Consider the following 22,096-nt stretch of genomic DNA (forward strand, 5'->3'; position numbering starts at 1 on the left):
AGTCCTGGTTTAGTCCTGGTTTAGTCCATGTTTAGACCTGGTTTAGTCCTGGTTTAGACCTGGTTTAGATCTAGTTTGGACCTAGTTTAGTCCTGGTTTAGACCTGGTTTAGTCCTGGTTTAGTCCTGGTTTAGACCTGGTTTAGACCTGCTTTAGTCCTGGTTTAGACCTGGTTTAGTCCTGGTTTAGTCCTGGTTTAGACCTGGTTTAGTCCTGGTTTAGTCCTGGTTTAGTCCTGGTTTAGACCTGGTTTAGTCCTGGTTTAGTCCTGGTTTAGTCCTGCTTTAGTCCTGGTTTAGACCTGGTTTAGACCTGGTTTAGTCCTGGTTTAGTCCTGGTTTAGTCCTGGTTTAGACCTGGTTTAGACCTGGTTTAGTCCTGGTTTAGTCCTGGTTTAGTCCTGGTTTAGACCTGGTTTAGTCCTGGTTTAGTCCTGGTTTAGTCCTGGTTTAGACCTGGTTTAGTCCTGGTTTAGACCTGGTTTAGTCCTGGTTTAGTCCTGATTTAGACCTGGTTTAGTCCTGGTTTAGACCTGGTTTAGACCTGGTTTAGACCTGGTTTAGACCTGGTTTAGTCCTGGTTTAGTCCTGGTTTAGACCTGGTTTAGTCCTGGTTTAGACCTGGTTTAGACCTGGTTTAGTCCTGGTTTAGTCCTGGTTTAGTCCTGATTTAGACCTGGTTTAGTCCTGGTTTAGTCCTGGTTTAGTCCTGGTTTAGTCCTGGTTTAGACCTGGTTTAGACCTGGTTTAGACCTGCTTTAGTCCTGGTTTAGTCCTGGTTTAGTCCTGGTTTAGTCCTGGTTTAGACCTGGTTTAGACCTGGTTTAGTCCTGGTTTAGTCCTGGTTTAGTCCTGGTTTAGACCTGGTTTAGTCCTGGTTTAGTCCTGGTTTAGTCCTGGTTTAGACCTGGTTTAGTCCTGGTTTAGACCTGGTTTAGTCCTGGTTTAGTCCTGATTTAGACCTGGTTTAGTCCTGGTTTAGTCCTGGTTTAGTCCTGGTTTAGTCCTGGTTTAGTCCTGGTTTAGTCCTGGTTTAGACCTGGTTTAGTCCTGGTTTAGTCCTGGTTTAGTCCTGGTTTAGACCTGGTTTAGTCCTGGTTTAGTCCTGGTTTAGACCTGGTTTAGACCTGGTTTAGACCTGCTTTAGTCCTGGTTTAGTCCTGGTTTAGTCCTGGTTTAGTCCTGGTTTAGTCCTGGTTTAGTCCTGGTTTAGTCCTGGTTTGACTCGACTCACGGTTAATCTGACACGGCCCCGCCCCCAAAGGCCCAGCTCTGGCATCCTCCTGAAGTCTCGCGTGAGCAGCTTCATCCTCGCTCTGTTCCTGCTCCTCTCGCGAGACTCTCGTGCTCCGTGTGTGTGTGTGAGCAGCCAAACAGCACCGACCTGTTCCACTCGCGGACAAACTCGCCAAAGACACGCGTCCCACCGCAAACACGCGGCAAAAGCCACGCACCGCGACCGTGACACGCGCGTCCCGCCTGTGCGCGTGAAGCATGCGTGACTTTACGTCCCGGTCACGGCGCGCGGCGGGATGCGAAGTGGATCAAAGTGGCGTAAAAGTGTGTTAGAGCCTGTGCGGGAGGATGAGCGGGGGCCGCGCGTGAAGGAGGCGCGTGAAGGAGGCGCGTGAAGGAGGGGTGAGAGATGCTTGGTGGCCACGTCCCCTTGGAGACTGGAGACAACACGTGATGAGCCCTGCTTATCAGGTTTAGTGCGAGCGAGACGCGAGAGACACGCGAGAGAGACGCGGCGCAGCGCAGGCCCGAGCCACGCGCAGGAATCCACCGCAAAAAAGTCTCCAAAACACACAGGAAAAGTAGTTTCTCCGCGCGTTTCATCCCCGCCGCGGAGTGCGCAGGCTTTTTTCAAGAAGAGGAGAGAAGGAAGCGCGAGAGGAGGCGAGCCGCGCGGAGGGAGGAGGCAGCGGGAGGAGGAGGAGGCAGACGGACTAAACTTTGTCCAAGTTTGCACATCCCTTCGGAAGGAAACGCCATTTTGATTGCTCTCCTCTCCGCCGCAGCCTCCGCCGCGCCGCCGCCGCCGCTCCCGCCTCTGTCCGGCTCTGGTCCTGCCGCTGACCGCTCGAGCATCCTCGTCAACCGGACCGGAGCCGGAGCTCGTGGAGGGGCCCCCGTGTCCCCCCCTGGCCCCGCACGGCCCTCCTCCTCCCGGCTCCATCCCCATCATCCCCCCGCCGCGGAGCCACGATGTCTCGGCGCAAACAGCCCAACCCCAACAAAGTCCAGCCCGGTGAGTCCCCCGCGCGCCGCACGCGCTCCCCGCGCGCCGCACACGCACTTCACGCAACTTTCACGCACTTTGGGGCGTCCCGCTCGCGTCGCGTCCAACTCCGCGGAACTTATGCAACTCGACACGGGATGTTTGGTGCCGCGCGCGGACTTTGCATCCGAGCGGTGGAATTCCGCCTCGCGTCTTCCTCATTCACGCGCGCGCCCGTGTGCGGTGATTGTGCACGTTTTCTGTGGCTTTGTGCGTGACTGTGTCGCGGCGGGACGCGGCGCCGGAGCCTCCGCGGCGGGGGTAAAGTCTGCGCGCGGCCGCTCCGGAGCATCCGTATCTCGGGTGCACTTTGGCCCGAGCCTCGCCGTGGCCCGAGCGCGTGAAGCGGCGACGCGGACACCGCAGCCACTTCCGCTGGCGCTTTCACAATAAAAAGCACCTGTTGCTCCAAGTCTGAGACAGGGCCTGTGTGTGCAGCACAGCCTCACCTGTCAACACTTTACACACACTTTACACACACTTTACACACACTTTACACACACTTTACACACACTTTACACACTTTACACACACTTTACACACTTTACACACACTTTACACACACTTTACACTTTACACACACTTTACACACACTTTACACTTTACACACACTTTACACACACTTTACACTTTACACACACTTTACACACACTTTACACACACTTTACACACACTTTACACACTTTACACACTTTACACACTTTACACACTTTACACACTTTACACACTTTACACACACTTTACACACTTTACACACACTTTACACACTTTACACACACTTTACACACACTTTACACACACTTTACACACACTTTACACACACTTTACACTTTACACACACTTTACACACACTTTACACTTTACACACACTTTACACACACTTTACACTTTACACACACTTTACACTTTACACACACTAGTACAACATGATATAAATACTCCACATATTCAATATTAACATGAACAAAGCTTAAGTCTCTACAACAAAGAACAAGCGACACTTTGACTGGAAATGACACGTTGTTTTGCTTTTCTGTTGTAAAGAATGACAAAAAATCTGTTTTTTAGCCTCAAATGTGTGTATTTACAATAAAGTGTTCAATATATCTGTAGCAAAGAAGCATCTGAAACTCTTTTAACTCATAACAATATAAAATAGAGTGAATAAAGTCTTTAAAGCGGCTCATTATGACTTTGTCTACATTATAAAGAGCTGAACGTCTCCATTTGTGTTGACTTGACCTGTTTACTTTCATCATGCTAAGGCCTTTAGTGCTCTTTTATCCATGTTTGTGTGTTTGTGCAGTTACATTAAACACAGTGTAACAGTTTAAACACGCAACAGTTTCAAATACACTGAACTTAAAGTGAAAAGACGCTTTTATTTGAGCAGCTGCAGTTTGTGTGTCTGAGGTTAGCTCGCGGCTAATGCTAGCATTAATCTCACTTTGACCTGTTGATGATGATGTTCGTGTTTTGTCACGTTTTAGAACGACTTTGTCCCGTTTTATCCCCGTGTCGCGGTTGAACTGGTCAGAACCGCGTGACAAAGAGTCGAAGGTGTCTTTTATTTGCGTCGTGTGTTTATTTAAGCGACTTTTGGAACGTTAGCATGTGGCTAACAGCTGCTGCCTGCATCACCTGTTTGTTTGACAGATTATCGCTCTTAAAGTGATTAAAGTTGATGAATGGGGCTGGTTGGGCCGCGGTGGCGCGTGGTAAGTGCTTTTACGTCTTTAAAGTGTGTATTTAGCGCTGTTAAAGGTGATTTTGATGACTTTTCACTCGGGCTCTTTTACTTTGAACGTGCGTTTCCGGCCGCCGCTGCGCACCGCCGCTAGCCTGACGCGGCGGTGTGACCTTGCTCGGACATTTTTAGCCCGAAACTGAGCCGTGTTCGCGATTAAACCGCGGCAACGCGACGTGGCCGCGGCGCCGCCGCTCCGGGCTCGCGCTGCCGTCACTTTGCGCACTTTCCCGCCGCGTTCGAGCCACTTTTCCGCAGTCTCATCGACGCAGCATCGACGCGGCTGCCGCCTGTTGCATCCTCCTCCTCCTCCTGCCGCTTCTCTGCCGCACCTCCTCCTCCTGCCGCTTCTCTGCCGCACCTCCTCCTCCTGCCGCTTCTCTGCCGCACCTCCTCCTCCTGCCGCTTCTCTGCCGCACCTCCTCCTCCTGCCGCCTCTCTGCCGCACCTCCTCCTCCTGCCGCTTCTCTGCCGCACCTCCTCCTCCTGCCGCTTCTCTGCCGCACCTCCTCCTCCTGCCGCTTCTCTGCCGCACCTCCTCCTCCTGCCGCCTCTCTGCCGCACCTCCTCCTCCTGCCGCTTCTCTGCCGCACCTCCTCCTCCTGCCGCTTCTCTGCCGCACCTCCTCCTCCTGCCGCTTCTCTGCCGCACCTCCTCCTCCTGCCGCTTCTCTGCCGCACCTCCTCCTCCTGCCGCTTCTCTGCCGCACCTCCTCCTCCTGCCGCTTCTCTGCCGCACCTCCTCCTCCTGCCGCCTCTCTGCCGCACCTCCTCCTCCTGCCGCTTCTCTGCCGCACCTCCTCCTCCTGCCGCTTCTCTGCCGCACCTCCTCCTCCTGCCGCCTCTCTGCCGCACCTCCTCCTCCTGCCGCTTCTCTGCCGCACCTCCTCCTCCTGCCGCCTCTCTGCCGCACCTCCTCCTCCTGCCGCTTCTCTGCCGCACCTCCTCCTCCTGCCGCCTCTCTGCCGCACCTCCTCCTCCTGCCGCTTCTCTGCCGCACCTCCTCCTCCTGCCGCTTCTCTGCCGCACCTCCTCCTCCTGCCGCCTCTCTGCCGCACCTCCTCCTCCTGCCGCCTCTCTGCCGCACCTCCTCCTCCTGCCGCCTCTCTGCCGCACCTCCTCCTCCTGCCGCTTCTCTGCCGCACCTCCTCCTCCTGCCGCTTCTCTGCCGCACCTCCTCCTCCTGCCGCCTCTCTGCCGCACCTCCTCCTCCTGCCGCCTCTCTGCCGCACCTCCTCCTCCTGCCGCCTCTCTGCCGCACCTCCTCCTCCTGCCGCTTCTCTGCCGCACCTCCTCCTCCTGCCGCTTCTCTGCCGCACCTCCTCCTCCTGCCGCTTCTCTGCCGCACCTCCTCCTCCTGCCGCCTCTCTGCCGCACCTCCTCCTCCTGCCGCCTCTCTGCCGCACCTCCTCCTCCTCCTGCCGCCTCTCTGCCGCACCTCCTCCTCCTGCCGCTTCTCTGCCGCACCTCCTCCTCCTGCCGCCTCTCTGCCGCACCTCCTCCTCCTGCCGCCTCTCTGCCGCACCTCCTCCTCCTGCCGCCTCTCTGCCGCACCTCCTCCTCCTCCTGCCGCCTCTCTGCCGCACCTCCTCCTCCTGCCGCCTCTCTGCCGCACCTCCTCCTCCTGCCGCCTCTCTGCCGCACCTCCTCCTCCTGCCGCTTCTCTGCCTCACCTCCTCCTCCTGCCGCCTCTCTGCCGCACCTCCTCCTCCTCCTGCCGCCTCTCTGCCGCACCTCCTCCTCCTCCTGCCGCCTCTCTGCCGCACCTCCTCCTCCTCCTGCCGCCTCTCTGCCGCACCTCCTCCTCCTGCCGCCTCTCTGCCGCACCTCCTCCTCCTGCCGCCTCTCTGCCGCACCTCCTCCTCCTGCCGCTTCTCTGCCTCACCTCCTCCTCCTCCTGCCGCCTCTCTGCCGCACCTCCTCCTCCTGCCGCCTCTCTGCCGCACCTCCTCCTCCTCCTGCCGCCTCTCTGCCGCACCTCCTCCTCCTGCCGCCTCTCTGCCGCACCTCCTCCTCCTCCTGCCGCCTCTCTGCCGCACCTCCTCCTCCTGCCGCCTCTCTGCCGCACCTCCTCCTCCTCCTGCCGCCTCTCTGCCGCACCTCCTCCTCCTGCCGCCTCTCTGCCGCACCTCCTCCTCCTGCCGCCTCTCTGCCGCACCTCCTCCTCCCGCACCTCCTGCAGGAGATGGCGGTTGCTAAGCGTCCATCTTCTGGCTGTGATGACATAAAGTCACAGAATCTTTTCTCTTTGAACGGTTTAAACACTTTAAAAGATTTTAATTTCTGGAAAGTCTGAGGACTAAAGTCTGGCGGTAATGCAACACTTGGATGCCAACCGCCATAAAACAACAACAACAACAACAACAACAACATTAATTTCTGTAAAAACAGCGTCTTTAAAACTCTTTCATTTGCTGCTGTCGCTAAAGCCCGAACTTTAGTGTCTGTAATAAACTGTACAAGTCATTTATTTAAGACGTTACACTTTTATTTAAGACGTTACACTTTTATTTAAGACGTTACACTTTCATTTAAGACGTTACACTTTTATTTAAGACGTTACACTTTCATTTAAGACGTTACACTTTTATTTAAGACGTTAGACTTTTATTTAAGACGTTACACTTTTATTTAAGACGTTACACTTTTATTTAAGACGTTACACTTTTATTTAAGACGTTACACTTTTATTTAAGACGTTACACTTTTATTTAAGACGTTACACTTTTATTTAAGACGTTACACTTTTATTTAAGACGTTACACTTTTATTTAAGACGTTACACTTTTATTTAAGACGTTACACTTTTATTTAAGACGTTACACTTTTATTTAAGACGTTACACTTTTATTTAAGACGTTACACTTTTATTTAAGACGTTACACTTTTATTTAAGACGTTACACTTTTATTTAAGACGTTACACTTTTATTTAAGACGTTACACTTTCATTTAAGACGTTAGACTTTTATTTAAGACGTTACACTTTTATTTAAGACGTTACACTTTTATTTAAGACGTTACACTTTCATTTAAGACGTTACACTTTTATTTAAGACGTTACACTTTTATTTAAGACGTTACACTTTTATTTAAGACGTTAGACTTTTATTTAAGACGTTACACTTTTATTTAAGACGTTACACTTTTATTTAAGACGTTACACTTTCATTTAAGACGTTACACTTTTATTTAAGACGTTACACTTTTATTTAAGACGTTACACTTTTATTTAAGACGTTACACTTTTATTTAAGACGTTACACTTTTATTTAAGACGTTACACTTTTATTTAAGACGTTACACTTTCATTTAAGACGTTACACTTTTATTTAAGACGTTACACTTTTATTTAAGACGTTACACTTTCATTTAAGACGTTACACTTTTATTTAAGACGTTACACTTTTATTTAAGACGTTAGACTTTCAAACTCATCGTGCGCCAAGAAGTAAACAACGTAAACACCAGAAATATTGAGCCCAAAAATACCCGATCTAATGATGGAGATGGACATGTCCTCTAAAGACACAGGTCCTCTAAAGACACATGTCCTCTAAAGACACATGTCCTCTAAAGACACAGGTCCTCTAAAGACACATGTCCTCTAAAGACACATGTCCTCTAAAGACACAGGTCCTCTAAAGACACATGTCCTCTAAAGACACAGGTCCTCTAAAGACACATGTCCTCTAAAGACACAGGTCCTCTAAAGACACAGGTCCTCTAAAGACACATGTCCTCTAAAGACACAGGTCCTCTAAAGACACAGGTCCTCTAAAGACACAGGTCCTCTAAAGACACAGGTCCTCTAAAGACACAGGTCCTCTAAAGACACATGTCCTCTAAAGACACATGTCCTCTAAAGACACATGTCCTCTAAAGACACAGGTCCTCTAAAGACACATGTCCTCTAAAGACACATGTCCTCTAAAGACACAGGTCCTCTAAAGACACAGGTCCTCTAAAGACACAGGTCCTCTAAAGACACAGGTCCTCTAAAGACACATGTCCTCTAAAGACACATGTCCTCTAAAGACACAGGTCCTCTAAAGACACAGGTCCTCTAAAGACACATGTCCTCTAAAGACACAGGTCCTCTAAAGACACAGGTCCTCTAAAGACACATGTCCTCTAAAGACACATGTCCTCTAAAGACACAGGTCCTCTAAAGACACAGGTCCTCTAAAGACACATGTCCTCTAAAGACACATGTCCTCTAAAGACACAGGTCCTCTAAAGACACATGTCCTCTAAAGACACATGTCCTCTAAAGACACATGTCCTCTAAAGACACATGTCCTCTAAAGACACAGGTCCTCTAAAGACACAGGTCCTCTAAAGACACATGTCCTCTAAAGACACATGTCCTCTAAAGACACAGGTCCTCTAAAGACACATGTCCTCTAAAGACACATGTCCTCTAAAGACACATGTCCTCTAAAGACACAGGTCCTCTAAAGACACAGGTCCTCTAAAGACACATGTCCTCTAAAGACACAGGTCCTCTAAAGACACAGGTCCTGCAGCGTGGAGTTGATGAAGCTCCGCCTCCTGATGAAGCTCCGCCTCCTGATGAAGCTCCGCCCCCTGTGCAGCTTTACAATGAAAATGTCTCAATTAGCCTTGATTTAAGTCGAGTTTATATCGTGTTGAATGTGTTTGAGTCACGACGTTCAAATATCGATACCTCGTCATATCGATACCTCGTCATATCGATACCTCGTCATATCGATACCTCGTCATATCGATACCTCTTGGGCTCAGACCTGCAGGGTGGATTGGGCGGGGACACTTTATGTGGTAACACCAGGGTCCAGAGTGCAGCTGCTGGTTAAAAGTTAATCTTCTCTCCACTCGTGCCACTTACGTAACGTCCTGCGCCTCCTCCTGGTGCTGCGCCTCCTCCTGGTGCTGCGCCTCCTCCTGGTGCTGCGCCTCCTCCTGGTGCTGCGCCTCCTCCTGGTGCTGCGCCTCCTCCTGGTGCTGCGCCTCCTCCTGGTGCTGCTGGTCTTACTGGTGCTTGTACTGGTCTTACTGGTGCTTGTACTGGTCTTACTGGTGCTTGTTCTGGTCTTACTGGTGCTTGTACTGGTCTTACTGGTGCTTGTTCTGGTCTTACTGGTGCTGCTGGTCTTACTGGTGCTTGTTCTGGTCTTACTGGTGCTTGTACTGGTCTTACTGGTGCTTGTTCTGGTCTTACTGGTGCTTGTTCTGGTCTTACTGGTGCTTGTTCTGGTCTTACTGGTGCTTGTTCTGGTCTTACTGGTGCTGCTGGTCTTACTGGTGCTTGTTCTGGTCTTACTGGTGCTTGTTCTGGTCTTACTGGTGCTTGTACTGGTCTTACTGGTGCTTGTTCTGGTCTTACTGGTGCTTGTACTGGTCTTACTGGTGCTTGTTCTGGTCTTACTGGTGCTTGTTCTGGTCTTACTGGTGCTTGTTCTGGTCTTACTGGTGCTTGTTCTGGTCTTACTGGTGCTTGTACTGGTCTTACTGGTGCTTGTTCTGGTCTTACTGGTGCTTGTACTGGTCTTACTGGTGCTTGTACTGGTCTTACTGGTGCTTGTTCTGGTCTTACTGGTTCTGGTCTTACTGGTGCTTGTACTGGTCTTACTGGTGCTGCTGGTCTTACTGGTGCTTGTACTGGTCTTACTGGTGCTTGTACTGGTCTTACTGGTGCTTGTTCTGGTCTTACTGGTGCTTGTACTGGTCTTACTGGTGCTTGTTCTGGTCTTACTGGTGCTTGTTCTGGTCTTACTGGTGCTTGTACTGGTCTTACTGGTGCTTGTACTGGTCTTACTGGTGCTTGTTCTGGTCTTACTGGTGCTTGTACTGGTCTTACTGGTGCTTGTTCTGGTCTTACTGGTGCTTGTTCTGGTCTTACTGGTGCTTGTACTGGTCTTACTGGTGCTTGTACTGGTCTTACTGGTGCTTGTTCTGGTCTTACTGGTTCTGGTCTTACTGGTGCTTGTACTGGTCTTACTGGTGCTGCTGGTCTTACTGGTGCTTGTACTGGTCTTACTGGTGCTTGTACTGGTCTTACTGGTGCTTGTTCTGGTCTTACTGGTGCTTGTACTGGTCTTACTGGTGCTTGTTCTGGTCTTACTGGTGCTTGTACTGGTCTTACTGGTGCTTGTTCTGGTCTTACTGGTGCTTGTTCTGGTCTTACTGGTGCTTGTTCTGGTCTTACTGGTGCTTGTTCTGGTCTTACTGGTGCTTGTACTGGTCTTACTGGTGCTTGTTCTGGTCTTACTGGTGCTTGTACTGGTCTTACTGGTGCTTGTACTGGTCTTACTGGTGCTTGTTCTGGTCTTACTGGTTCTGGTCTTACTGGTGCTTGTACTGGTCTTACTGGTGCTGCTGGTCTTACTGGTGCTTGTACTGGTCTTACTGGTGCTTGTACTGGTCTTACTGGTGCTGCTGGTCTTACTGGTGCTTGTACTGGTCTTACTGGTGCTTGTTCTGGTCTTACTGGTGCTGCTGGTCTTACTGGTGCTTGTTCTGGTCTTACTGGTGCTGCTGGTCTTACTGGTGCTTGTACTGGTCTTACTGGTGCTTGTTCTGGTCTTACTGGTGCTTGTTCTGGTCTTACTGGTGCTTGTACTGGTCTTACTGGTGCTTGTTCTGGTCTTACTGGTGCTTGTTCTGGTCTTACTGGTGCTGCTGGTCTTACTGGTGCTTGTTCTGGTCTTACTGGTGCTTGTACTGGTCTTACTGGTGCTTGTTCTGGTCTTACTGGTGCTGCTGGTCTTACTGGTGCTTGTACTGGTCTTACTGGTGCTTGTTCTGGTCTTACTGGTGCTTGTTCTGGTCTTACTGGTGCTGCTGGTCTTACTGGTGCTTGTTCTGGTCTTACTGGTGCTTGTTCTGGTCTTACTGGTGCTTGTTCTGGTCTTACTGGTGCTTGTTCTGGTCTTACTGGTGCTGCTGGTCTTACTGGTGCTTGTACTGGTCTTACTGGTGCTTGTACTGGTCTTACTGGTGCTTGTACTGGTCTTACTGGTGCTTGTTCTGGTCTTACTGGTGCTTGTTCTGGTCTTACTGGTGCTTGTACTGGTCTTACTGGTGCTTGTTCTGGTCTTACTGGTGCTTGTTCTGGTCTTACTGGTGCTGCTGGTCTTACTGGTGCTTGTTCTGGTCTTACTGGTGCTTGTACTGGTCTTACTGGTGCTTGTACTGGTCTTACTGGTGCTTGTTCTGGTCTTACTGGTGCTTGTTCTGGTCTTACTGGTGCTGCTGGTCTTACTGGTGCTTGTTCTGGTCTTACTGGTGCTTGTTCTGGTCTTACTGGTGCTTGTACTGGTCTTACTGGTGCTGCTGGTCTTACTGGTGCTTGTACTGGTCTTACTGGTGCTTGTTCTGGTCTTACTGGTGCTTGTTCTGGTCTTACTGGTGCTTGTACTGGTCTTACTGGTGCTTGTTCTGGTCTTACTGGTGCTTGTTCTGGTCTTACTGGTGCTGCTGGTCTTACTGGTGCTTGTTCTGGTCTTACTGGTGCTTGTACTGGTCTTACTGGTGCTTGTTCTGGTCTTACTGGTGCTTGTTCTGGTCTTACTGGTGCTGCTGGTCTTACTGGTGCTTGTTCTGGTCTTACTGGTGCTTGTTCTGGTCTTACTGGTGCTTGTTCTGGTCTTACTGGTGCTTGTTCTGGTCTTACTGGTGCTGCTGGTCTTACTGGTGCTTGTACTGGTCTTACTGGTGCTTGTACTGGTCTTACTGGTGCTTGTACTGGTCTTACTGGTGCTTGTTCTGGTCTTACTGGTGCTTGTTCTGGTCTTACTGGTGCTTGTACTGGTCTTACTGGTGCTTGTACTGGTCTTACTGGTGCTTGTACTGGTCTTACTGGTGCTTGTTCTGGTCTTACTGGTGCTTGTTCTGGTCTTACTGGTGCTTGTACTGGTCTTACTGGTGCTTGTTCTGGTCTTACTGGTGCTTGTTCTGGTCTTACTGGTGCTGCTGGTCTTACTGGTGCTTGTTCTGGTCTTACTGGTGCTTGTACTGGTCTTACTGGTGCTTGTACTGGTCTTACTGGTGCTTGTACTGGTCTTACTGGTGCTTGTTCTGGTCTTACTGGTGCTTGTTCTGGTCTTACTGGTGCTGCTGGTCTTACTGGTGCTTGTACTGGTCTTACTGGTGCTTGTTCTGGTCTTACTGGTGCTTGTACTGGTCTTACTGGTGCTTGTACTGGTCTTACTGGTGCTTGTACTGGTCTTACTGGTGCTGCTGGTCTTACTGGTGCTTGTACTGGTCTTACTGGTGCTTGTTCTGGTCTTACTGGTGCTGCTGGTCTTACTGGTGCTTAAAGCGTTTATGGTTCAGATTGTATTCGACTGATGTCATCAGTGTGATGTCATCAGTGTGATGTCATCAGTGTGATGTCATCAGTGTGATGTCATCAGTGTGTGTTTTATGGTCTTGTGTCAGATCAGAACTGATGTGGACTCTACATATGTCATATTGATGCTCCAAATGTCAGAAAGTACTTTTCCTTCTACATTTGTTTGGTCCAGCTCGTGTTTTTTAAATATATTGTACATTTAGAGAAATAGTAGAAAAAGCTTCAGTTGTAGTCATCTGGACTCAGTTTGAACTGAGTCCAGATGACTACAACTGAAGCTTTTTCTACTATGGAACACGCCTGGACCAATGAGGGATTACACCCACATTTAGAGAAATGTTCAGTGTAATTCACCTCCAGAGTTCAAGCAGTTTGGGTGTTTACACTTTGAGCAACATCACATACTGTGTTATTAGTGTTATTACAGTGTTATTACAGTGTTATCACAGTTTTACCACAGTGATATTACAGTGATACCACAGTGTTATCACAGTGTTATTACAGTGTTACCACAGTGTTATTACAGTGTTACCACAGTGTTATTACAGTGTTACCACAGTGTTATCACAGTGTTATTACAGTGATATTACAGTGATACCACAGTGTTATTACAGTGTTACCACAGTGTTATTACAGTGTTACCACAGTGTTATTACAGTGTTACCAGTGTTATTACAGTGTTACCAGTGTTATTACAGTGTTACCACAGTGTTATTACAGTGTTACCACAGTGTTACCACAGTGTTATTACAGTGTTACCACAGTGTTACCACAGTGTTATTACAGTGTTACTACAGTGATATTACAGTGTTACCACAGTTTTACCACAGTGATATTACAGTGTTACCACAGTGTTATTACAGTGTTACCAGTGTTATTACAGTGTTACCACAGTGTTATTACAGTGATATTACAGTGTTACCACAGTGTTATTACAGTGATATTACAGTGTTACCACAGTGTTATTACAGTGTTACCAGTGTTATTACAGTGTTACCAGTGTTATTACAGTGTTACCACAGTGTTATTACAGTGATATTACAGTGTTACCACAGTTTTACCACAGTGATATTACAGTGTTACTACAGTGATATTACAGTGTTACCACAGTGTTACTACAGTGTTACCACAGTGATATTACAGTGTTACCACAGTGTTACTACAGTGATATTAGTGTTACCACAGTGTTACTACAGTGATATTACAGTGTTACCACAGTGATATTACAGTGTTACCACAGTGATATTACAGTGTTACCACAGTGTTATTACAGTGTTACTACAGTGATATTACAGGTTTACCACAGTGATATTACAGTGATATTACAGTGTTACCAGTGTTATTACAGTGATATTACAGTGTTACCACAGTGTTATTACAGTGTTACCACAGTGTTATTACAGTGTTACTACAGTGATATTACAGTGTTACCACAGTGTTACTACAGTGATATTACAGTGTTACCACAGTGTTACTACAGTGATATTACAGTGTTACCACAGTGTTACTACAGTGTTACCACAGTGTTACCACAGTGTTACCACAGTGTTACTACAGTGATATTACAGTGTTACCACAGTTTTACCACAGTGATATTACAGTGATATTACAGTGTTACCACAGTGTTACTACAGTGATATTACAGTGTTACCACAGTGTTACTACAGTGATATTAGTGTTACCACAGTTTTACCACAGTGATATTACAGTGTTACCACAGTGTTACTACAGTGATATTACAGTGTTACCACAGTGATATTACAGTGTTACCACAGTGATATTACAGTGATATTACAGTGTTACCACAGTGTTACCACAGTGATATTAGTGTTACCACAGTGATATTACAGTGTTACCACAGTGATATTACAGTGTTACCACAGTGTTACCACAGTGTTACCACAGTGATATTACAGTGTTACTACAGTGATATTACAGTGTTACCACAGTGATATTACAGTGTTACCACAGTGATATTACAGTGTTACCACAGTGTTACCACAGTGTTACCACAGTGATATTACAGTGTTACCACAGTGATATTACAGTGTTACCACAGTGATATTACAGTGTTACCACAGTGATATTACAGTGTTACCACAGTGTTACTACAGTGATATTGCAGTGTTACCACAGTGTTATTACAGTGATATTACAGTGTTACCACAGTGTTACTACAGTGATATTGCAGTGTTACCACAGTGTTATTACAGTGTTACTACAGTGATATTACAGGTTTACCACAGTGATATTACAGTGATATTACAGTGTTACCAGTGTTATTACAGTGATATTACAGTGTTACCACAGTGTTATTACAGTGTTACCACAGTGTTATTACAGTGTTACCACAGTGTTATTACAGTGTTACTACAGTGTTACCACAGTGATATTACAGTGTTACCACAGTGTTACTACAGTGATATTGCAGTGTTACCACAGTGATATTACAGTGATATTACAGTGTTACCACAGTGTTACTACAGTGATATTACAGTGTTACCACAGTGTTACTACAGTGATATTACAGTGTTACCACAGTGTTACTACAGTGATATTACAGTGTTACCACAGTGTTACTACAGTGATATTACAGTGTTACCACAGTGTTACCACAGTGATATTACAGTATTACCACAGTGTTACTACAGTGATATTACAGTGTTACCACAGTGATATTACAGTGTTACTACAGTGATATTACAGTGTTACTACAGTGATATTACAGTGTTACCACAGTGATATTACAGTGTTACTACAGTGATATTACAGTGTTACTACAGTGATATTACAGTGTTACCACAGTGATATTACAGTGTTACTACAGTGATATTACAGTGTTACTACAGTGATATTACAGTGTTACCACAGTGATATTACAGTGTTACTACAGTGATATTACAGTGTTACTACAGTGATATTACAGTGTTACCACAGTGATATTACAGTGTTACCACAGGATTGGCAGTGGGTTCGCTTTGACTCCTTTAACATTCAAACGTCGTCTTTGTCCCAAAACAAACTGGAGCCGACCGTCAGGGCTCATTAGCATCTAAATACTGCAACTCCCACAATGCACCTCTGCCGGGTTAACCCACTGCAAACTGTGGCACTTCTCTGTGAACATGTGTTTAGTTCCACATCATTCTCATTTTGAGAGCTTTTTAGACCCAGACCTCGGGTGACCAGACGCCCCCTTGTCTCTGGGACAGTCCCAGTTTGAGCCCTGTGTCCAACGTCCCACCTCCCAGCAGGTGGGTCCTGGTCCTGGTCTTCAGACTCTGATGGAGACGAGTCGTTCACATTCCAATATGAAATTCTACACTCACTGAAGCAGGACTGCAGCCTCCCTCTGAAACCAGGACTAAACCAGGACTAAACCACGACTAAAGCAGGTCTGAAACCAGGACTAAAGCAGGACTAAAGCAGGTCTAAAGCAGGTCTAAAGCAGGACTAAAGCAGGACTAAAGCAGGTCTAAAGCAGGTCTAAAGCAGGACTAAAGCAGGACTAAAGCAGGACTAAAGCAGGTCTAAAGCAGGTCTAAAGCAGGTCTAAAGCAGGACTAAAGCAGGTCTAAACCAGGACTAAAGCAGGTCTAAAGCAGGTCTAAAGCAGGTCTAAAGCAGGACTAAAGCAGGTCTAAAGCAGGTCTAAAGCAGGACTAAAGCAGGACTAAAGCAGGTCTAAAGCAGGACTAAAGCAGGTCTAAAGCAGGACTAAACCAGGACTAAACCACGACTAAAGCAGGTCTGAAACCAGGACTAAAGCAGGACTAAAGCAGGTCTAAAGCAGGTCTAAAGCAGGTCTAAAGCAGGACTAAAGCAGGTCTAAAGCAGGACTAAAGCAGGACTAAAGCAGGACTAAAGCAGGTCTAAAGCAGGTCTAAAGCAGGTCTAAAGCAGGACTAAAGCAGGTCTAAACCAGGACTAAAGCAGGTCTAAAGCAGGTCTAAAGCAGGTCTAAAGCAGGACTAAAGCAGGTCTAAAGCAGGTCTAAAGCAGGACTAAAGCAGGACTAAAGCAGGTCTAAAGCAGGACTAAAGCAGGTCTAAAGCAGGACTAAAGCAGGACTAAAGCAGGTCTAAAGCAGGTCTAAAGCAGGTCTAAAGCAGGTCTAAAGCAGGACTAAAGCAGGACTAAAGCAGGTCTAAAGCAGGTCTAAAGCAGGTCTAAAGCAGGACTAAAGCAGGTCTAAAGCAGGTCTAAAGCAGGTCTAAAGCAGGTCTAAAGCAGGTCTAAAGCAGGACTAAAGCAGGTCTAAAGCAGGTCTAAAGCAGGACTAAAGCAGGACTAAAGCAGGACTAAAGCAGGTCTAAAGCAGGACTAAAGCAGGTCTAAAGCAGGTCTAAAGCAGGACTAAAGCAGGACTAAAGCAGGTCTAAAGCAGGACTAAAGCAGGTCTAAAGCAGGTCTAAAGCAGGTCTAAAGCAGGACTAAAGCAAGACTAAAGCAAGACTAAAGCAGGTCTAAAGCAGGTCTAAAGCAGGACTAAAGCAGGTCTAAAGCAGGACTAAAGCAGGTCTAAAGCAGGACTAAAGCAGGTCTAAGCCAGGTCCAAACCAGGTCTAAACCATCTTGAATCAGTTTGTTTCTTTCATATTTAGTCTGGTCTAAGTCTATGTCAGATGCCCTCCCACTATTGACACATGTAAAGTGGCTGCAGTGTGACGCTTCGCTCTGATTGGCTGAGATTGTCACATGTAGGTGAGAGCTGCGTCCTGATTGGTGCAGGAGAAAGTCTCAGAGACGTGTGAACCAGAAGAGAGAGGTTCTAAACCCGGTCTGGACCGGGCCTGGTAAAAAGCACATTGGAGCCGTCTTTATTGGTTTTAGGACTAGTTTTCTTTCTTTATGATTAGAACTGTTTAAATCCTCGTCATGATCTTTGTGTAAAACTCTTTTTCTGTCACAAACGTTCACGTCTCAAATATTAAATCTCATTGGACGGTTTGGTCCAGACTCCTCCCCTTTCCCCTCCTAGCCCCACCTCTTTGCTCCTGACACTGCAGTTTAACCCTCGGGGTCTCGTCCAATCAGAGCCTGGCTTTATTTTTAGCTCCTCCTTTTTTAGCCGGGATTAAGTTTCGGACGAGCGTCTTCAGGTTTAATTAGAGCACACTCTCCTCCTCCTCCTGCTCCTCCTCCTCTTCTGTCTCCTGCCTCCTCCTTCTCCTCCTCTTCTGCCTCCTTTCCTCTTCTTCGTAATAGTAGTAGTTGCAGAGTTGTGAGTGACGTTTGTAGTTTGTGGTTGTTGTTATCAGCAGAACCACACCCAGATCTGGAGCCGAGGCATCTGACTCTGCAGCATTCCTCCTCCAACTGCTCCGCCTCCTCCACCCAATACTACTGCTGCTGCTACTACTACAGCTACTGCTACTACAACTACTACAACTACTACAGCTACTGCTACTACAACTACTACAACTACTACAGCTACTGCTACTACAACTACTACAACTACTACAGCTACTGCTACTACAACTACTACAACTACTACAGCTGCTACTACTACAATCATCTGTGTTTGGACATGTCACAGTGAGACATCATCTGTGTTTGGACATGTCACAGTGAGACATCATCTGTGTTTGGACATGTCACAGTGAGACATCATCTGTGTTTGGACATGTCACAGTGAGACATCATCTGTGTTTGGACATGTCACAGTGAGACATCATCTGTGTTTGGACATGTCACAGTGAGACATCATCTGTGTTTGGACATGTCACAGTGAGACATCATCTGTGTTCGGACATGTCACAGTGAGACATCATCTGTGTTTGGACATGTCACAGTGAGACATCATCTGTGTTCGGACATGTCACAGTGAGACATCATCTGTGTTCGGACATGTCACAGTGAGACATCATCTGTGTTTGGACATGTCACAGTGAGACATCATCTGTGTTCGGACATGTCACAGTGAGACATCATCTGTGTTTGGACATGTCACAGTGAGACATCATCTGTGTTTGGACATGTCACAGTGAGACATCATCTGTGTTCGGACATGTCACAGTGAGACATCATCTGCAGAGGGACATCGTTCTGTCCCATCAGCTGTAACTCCATCAAGTCTTTATGATCGTCTCATATCGAGCCAATGGTTCAAGTCCAGAGAGAACAACAGAGGGGACCAAGCACAGCCCTGTGGCACTCCTCTCTCCAGTGCCGCAGCGCACTGTGGGGCCTGTAGTTTGAGCCCCGGTGCATTGTGGGGCCTGTAGTTTGTGCTGCGGTGCATTGTGGGGCCTGTAGTTTGTGCTGCGGTGCATTGTGGGGCCTGTAGTTTGTGCTGCGGTGCATTGTGGGGCCTGTAGTTTGTGCTGCGGTGCATTGTGGGGCCTGTAGTTTGTGCTGCGGTGCATTGTGGGGCCTGTAGTTTGTGCTGCGGTGCATTGTGGGGCCTGTAGTTTGTGCTGCGGTGCATTGTGGGGCCTGTAGTTTGTGCTGCGGTGCATTGTGGGGCCTGTAGTTTGAGCCCCGGTGCATTGTGGGGCCTGTAGTTTGAGCCCCGGTGCATTGTGGGGCCTGTAGTTTGAGCCCCGGTGCATTGTGGGGCCTGTAGTTTGAGCCCCGGTGCATTGTGGGGCCTGTAGTTTGAGCCCCGGTGCATTGTGGGGCCTGTAGTTTGAGCCCCGGTGCATTGTGGGGCCTGTAGTTTGAGCCCCGGTGCATTGTGTCACTTAAATCACTGAAGCTTGTAACATTTGTAAAGGGGGAGGAGCCAGGGGAGGAGCCGGGGGAGAGTGACAGGCCCATGTGACTGACAGTTTCACCTCGACACTTTGAGTGACAGGCCGCGTTGACAATGATGAAGTCATTAGAACGTGTCTCCTTCCCTCCTCTTTCCTTGTCTCCTTCCTGCCTCGTTCCTTGTCTCCTTCCCTCCTCTTTCCTTGTCTCCTTCTTGCCTCGTTCCTTGTCTCCTTCCCTCCTCTTTCCTCCTCTTTCCTTGTCTCCTTTCCTCCTCTTTCCTCCTCTTTCCTTGTCTCCTTCCTTCTCGTTCCTTGTCTCCTTTCCTCCTATTTCCTTGTCTCCTTTCCTCCTATTTCCTTGTCTCCTTTCCTCCTATTTCCTTGTCTCCTTCCCTCTTTCCTTGTCTCTTTCCCTCCTCTTTCCTTGTCTCCTTCCCTCCTCTTTCCTTGTCTCCTTCCCTCCTCTTTCCTTGTCTCCTTCCCTCCTCTTTCCTTGTCTCCTTTCCTCCTCTTTCCTTGTCTCCTTCCTTCTCGTTCCTTGTCTCTTTCCCTCCTATTTCCTTGTCTCCTTCCCTTCTTTCCTTGTCTCCTTCCCTCCTCTTTCCTTGTCTCCTTCCCTCCTCTTTCCTTGTCTCCTTCCCTACTCTTTCCTTGTCTCCTTCCCTACTCTTTCCTTGTCTCCTTCCCTACTCTTTCCTTGTCTCGTTCCTTGTCTCCTTGTCTCCTTCTATTTCCTTGTCTTCTTTCCTTCTTTCCTTGTCTCCTTCCCTCCTCTTTCCTTGTCTCCTTCCCTCCTCTTTCCTTGTCTCCTTCCCTACTCTTTCCTTGTCTCCTTCCCTCCTCTTTCCTTGTCTCCTTCCCTACTCTTTCCTTGTCTCCTTCCCTACTCTTTCCTTGTCTCCTTCCCTCCTCTTTCCTTGTCTCCTTCCCTACTCTTTCCTTGTCTCCTTCCCTCCTCTTTCCTTGTCTCCTTCCCTCCTCTTTTCTTGTCCCCTTCCCCTCTTTCCTTGTCTCCTACAGATGCTTGTGTTGAGTCAGAGCAGAGGTGCATTGTGGGTAGTGGAGTCTCATTAACCTGCTGTCAATCATCTTTTATTGCTCATGTTTCCTTGTTTTCGTACAACTTTGTAAAAATACTTTTATGACTTGAAACTGTAAAAACAAAACTAATCAAATTCAAAGTTTATCTGGAGGAGGAGCAGGAACGCAGCCATCTGATTGGTCCAGAGCCGCTCATGGACTTTACACCAACAAAACTGTAGATCATTAAACCAGGTCTAAACCAGGTCTAAACCAGGTCTAAACCAGGTCTAAACCAGGACTAAACCAGGTCTAAACCAGGTCTAAACCAGGTCTAAACCAGGTCTAAACCAGGTCTAAACCAGGTCTAAACCAGGTCTAAACCAGGTCTAAACCAGGTCTAAACCAGGTCTAAACCAAGTCTAAACCGCGTCCAAACAAGGACTGAACCGGGTCCAAACCGGGTCTGTGTCCATGGCGACTGCGGCCCTTTGGTCGCTTCAGTTTGTGTAGAGTTTAAACATCTGTTGCCACGACAACAGGCTCCAGGCTGCAGTGAGTTTCACTTTAACGATTTGATAAAGTTTAGAAACTGTCCACAGACAGAGTGGGACCCCTGGGCCTGGGGGACCCCTGGGGGACCCCTGGGCCTGGCCTGGGGGACCCCTGGGGGACGCCTGGCCTGGGGGACCCCTGATGCTTGTGTTTACATTCTATCCCGTTCATTTGAATGGAGCTGCAGATACTAAGACGTCATGTTTGTGGCGGTTTATCTGTTCATCACATTTGTGGACGAGTAAAGACGCGTCCCAGTCTGAGGCGTGGACCAGAGTTTAGAACGCGCTCGTCTTTTCTATAAACCACTGGAATCAGAACCTGGTCCAGTCTAAATCTCACAAGTTTCATTTTGAAGTTGAACCTTAAGGTTCCTTAAATCCGTGACGTGACTCAGCACTTTCTCTTCCTGTTTTCATGTCATCTTTAGGACAGTGAGTGTTTGACGCTTCTCGTCCTCCGTTTACATCTGCTGTGGCAGAACAAGACGCCTTTCACAGCCGTTAGCGTCTGTTAGCATCTGTTAGCATCTGTTAGCGTCTGTTAGCGTGCGTTAGCTCATGTAATGGCCCCTGTCTGCTGCACCTGTTCCACATCAACACAAGCCACAGCTGCTGCCCTGACTCAACCAGAGAGTCAGATGTCCTCCCGTCCTCCCGTGTGTCAGATGTCCTCCCGTCCTCCCGTGTGTCAGATGTCCTCCCGTCCTCCCGTGTGTCAGATGTCCTCCCGTCCTCCCGTGTGTCAGATGTCCTCCCGTCCTCCCGTGTGTCAGATGTCCTCCCGTCCTCCCGTGTGTCAGATGTCCTCCCGTCCTCCCGTGTGTCAGATGTCCTCCCGTCCTCCCGTGTGTCAGATGTCCTCCCGTCCTCCCGTGTGTCAGATGTCCTCCCGTCCTCCCGTGTGTCAGATGTCCTCCCGTCCTCCCGTGTGTCAGATGTCCTCCCGTCCTCCCGTGTGTCAGATGTCCTCCCGTGTGTCAGATGTCCTCCCGTGTGTCAGATGTCCTCCCGTGTGTCAGATGTCCTCCCGTGTGTCAGATGTCCTCCCGTCCTCCCGTGTGTCAGATGTCCTCCCGTCCTCCCGTGTGTCAGATGCCCTCCCGTCCTCCCGTGTCTCAGATGCCCTCTCGTCCTCCCGTGTCTCAGATGCCCTCCCGTCCTCCCGTGTGTCAGATGCCCTCCCGTCCTCCCGTGTCTCAGATGCCCTCCCGTCCTCCCGTGTGTCAGATGCCCTCCCGTGTGTCAGATGTCCTCCCGTCCTCCCGTGTCTCAGATGCCCTCCCGTCCTCCCGTGTCTCAGATGCCCTCCCGTCCTCCCGTGTGTCAGATGCCCTCTCGTCCTCCCGTGTCTCAGATGCCCTCCCGTCCTCCCGTGTGTCAGATGCCCTCCCGTGTGTCAGATGTCCTCCCGTCCTCCCGTGTCTCAGATGCCCTCCCGTCCTCCCGTGTCTCAGATGC

General features: G+C 48.5%; 1 protein-coding gene across 2 annotated transcripts in view; it reads left to right on the forward strand.

Annotated features, from left to right (window-relative positions):
- Window positions 1-1,752: 1,752 nt before the first annotated feature.
- Window positions 1,753-22,096, forward strand: part of LOC140364283 (ras-responsive element-binding protein 1-like) — a 70,860-nt gene continuing 50,516 nt past the window's right edge. Inside the window, exon 1 of one of the 2 annotated variants that reach the window (XM_072450375.1) lies at window positions 1,753-2,250. In XM_072450375.1, the coding sequence (XP_072306476.1) occupies window positions 2,208-2,250 (43 nt within the window). In that variant the 5' untranslated portion in view covers window positions 1,753-2,207. The remainder of the gene's footprint in view (window positions 2,251-22,096) is intronic. The other variant, XM_072450376.1, reaches the window with a different exon arrangement.

The sequence above is a fragment of the Eucyclogobius newberryi genome, unplaced genomic scaffold (assembly GCF_026437365.1).
Source record: "Eucyclogobius newberryi isolate DKJ021-1_F unplaced genomic scaffold, fEucNew1.0.hap1 SCAF_18, whole genome shotgun sequence".
Taxonomy (NCBI): domain Eukaryota; kingdom Metazoa; phylum Chordata; class Actinopteri; order Gobiiformes; family Gobiidae; genus Eucyclogobius; species Eucyclogobius newberryi.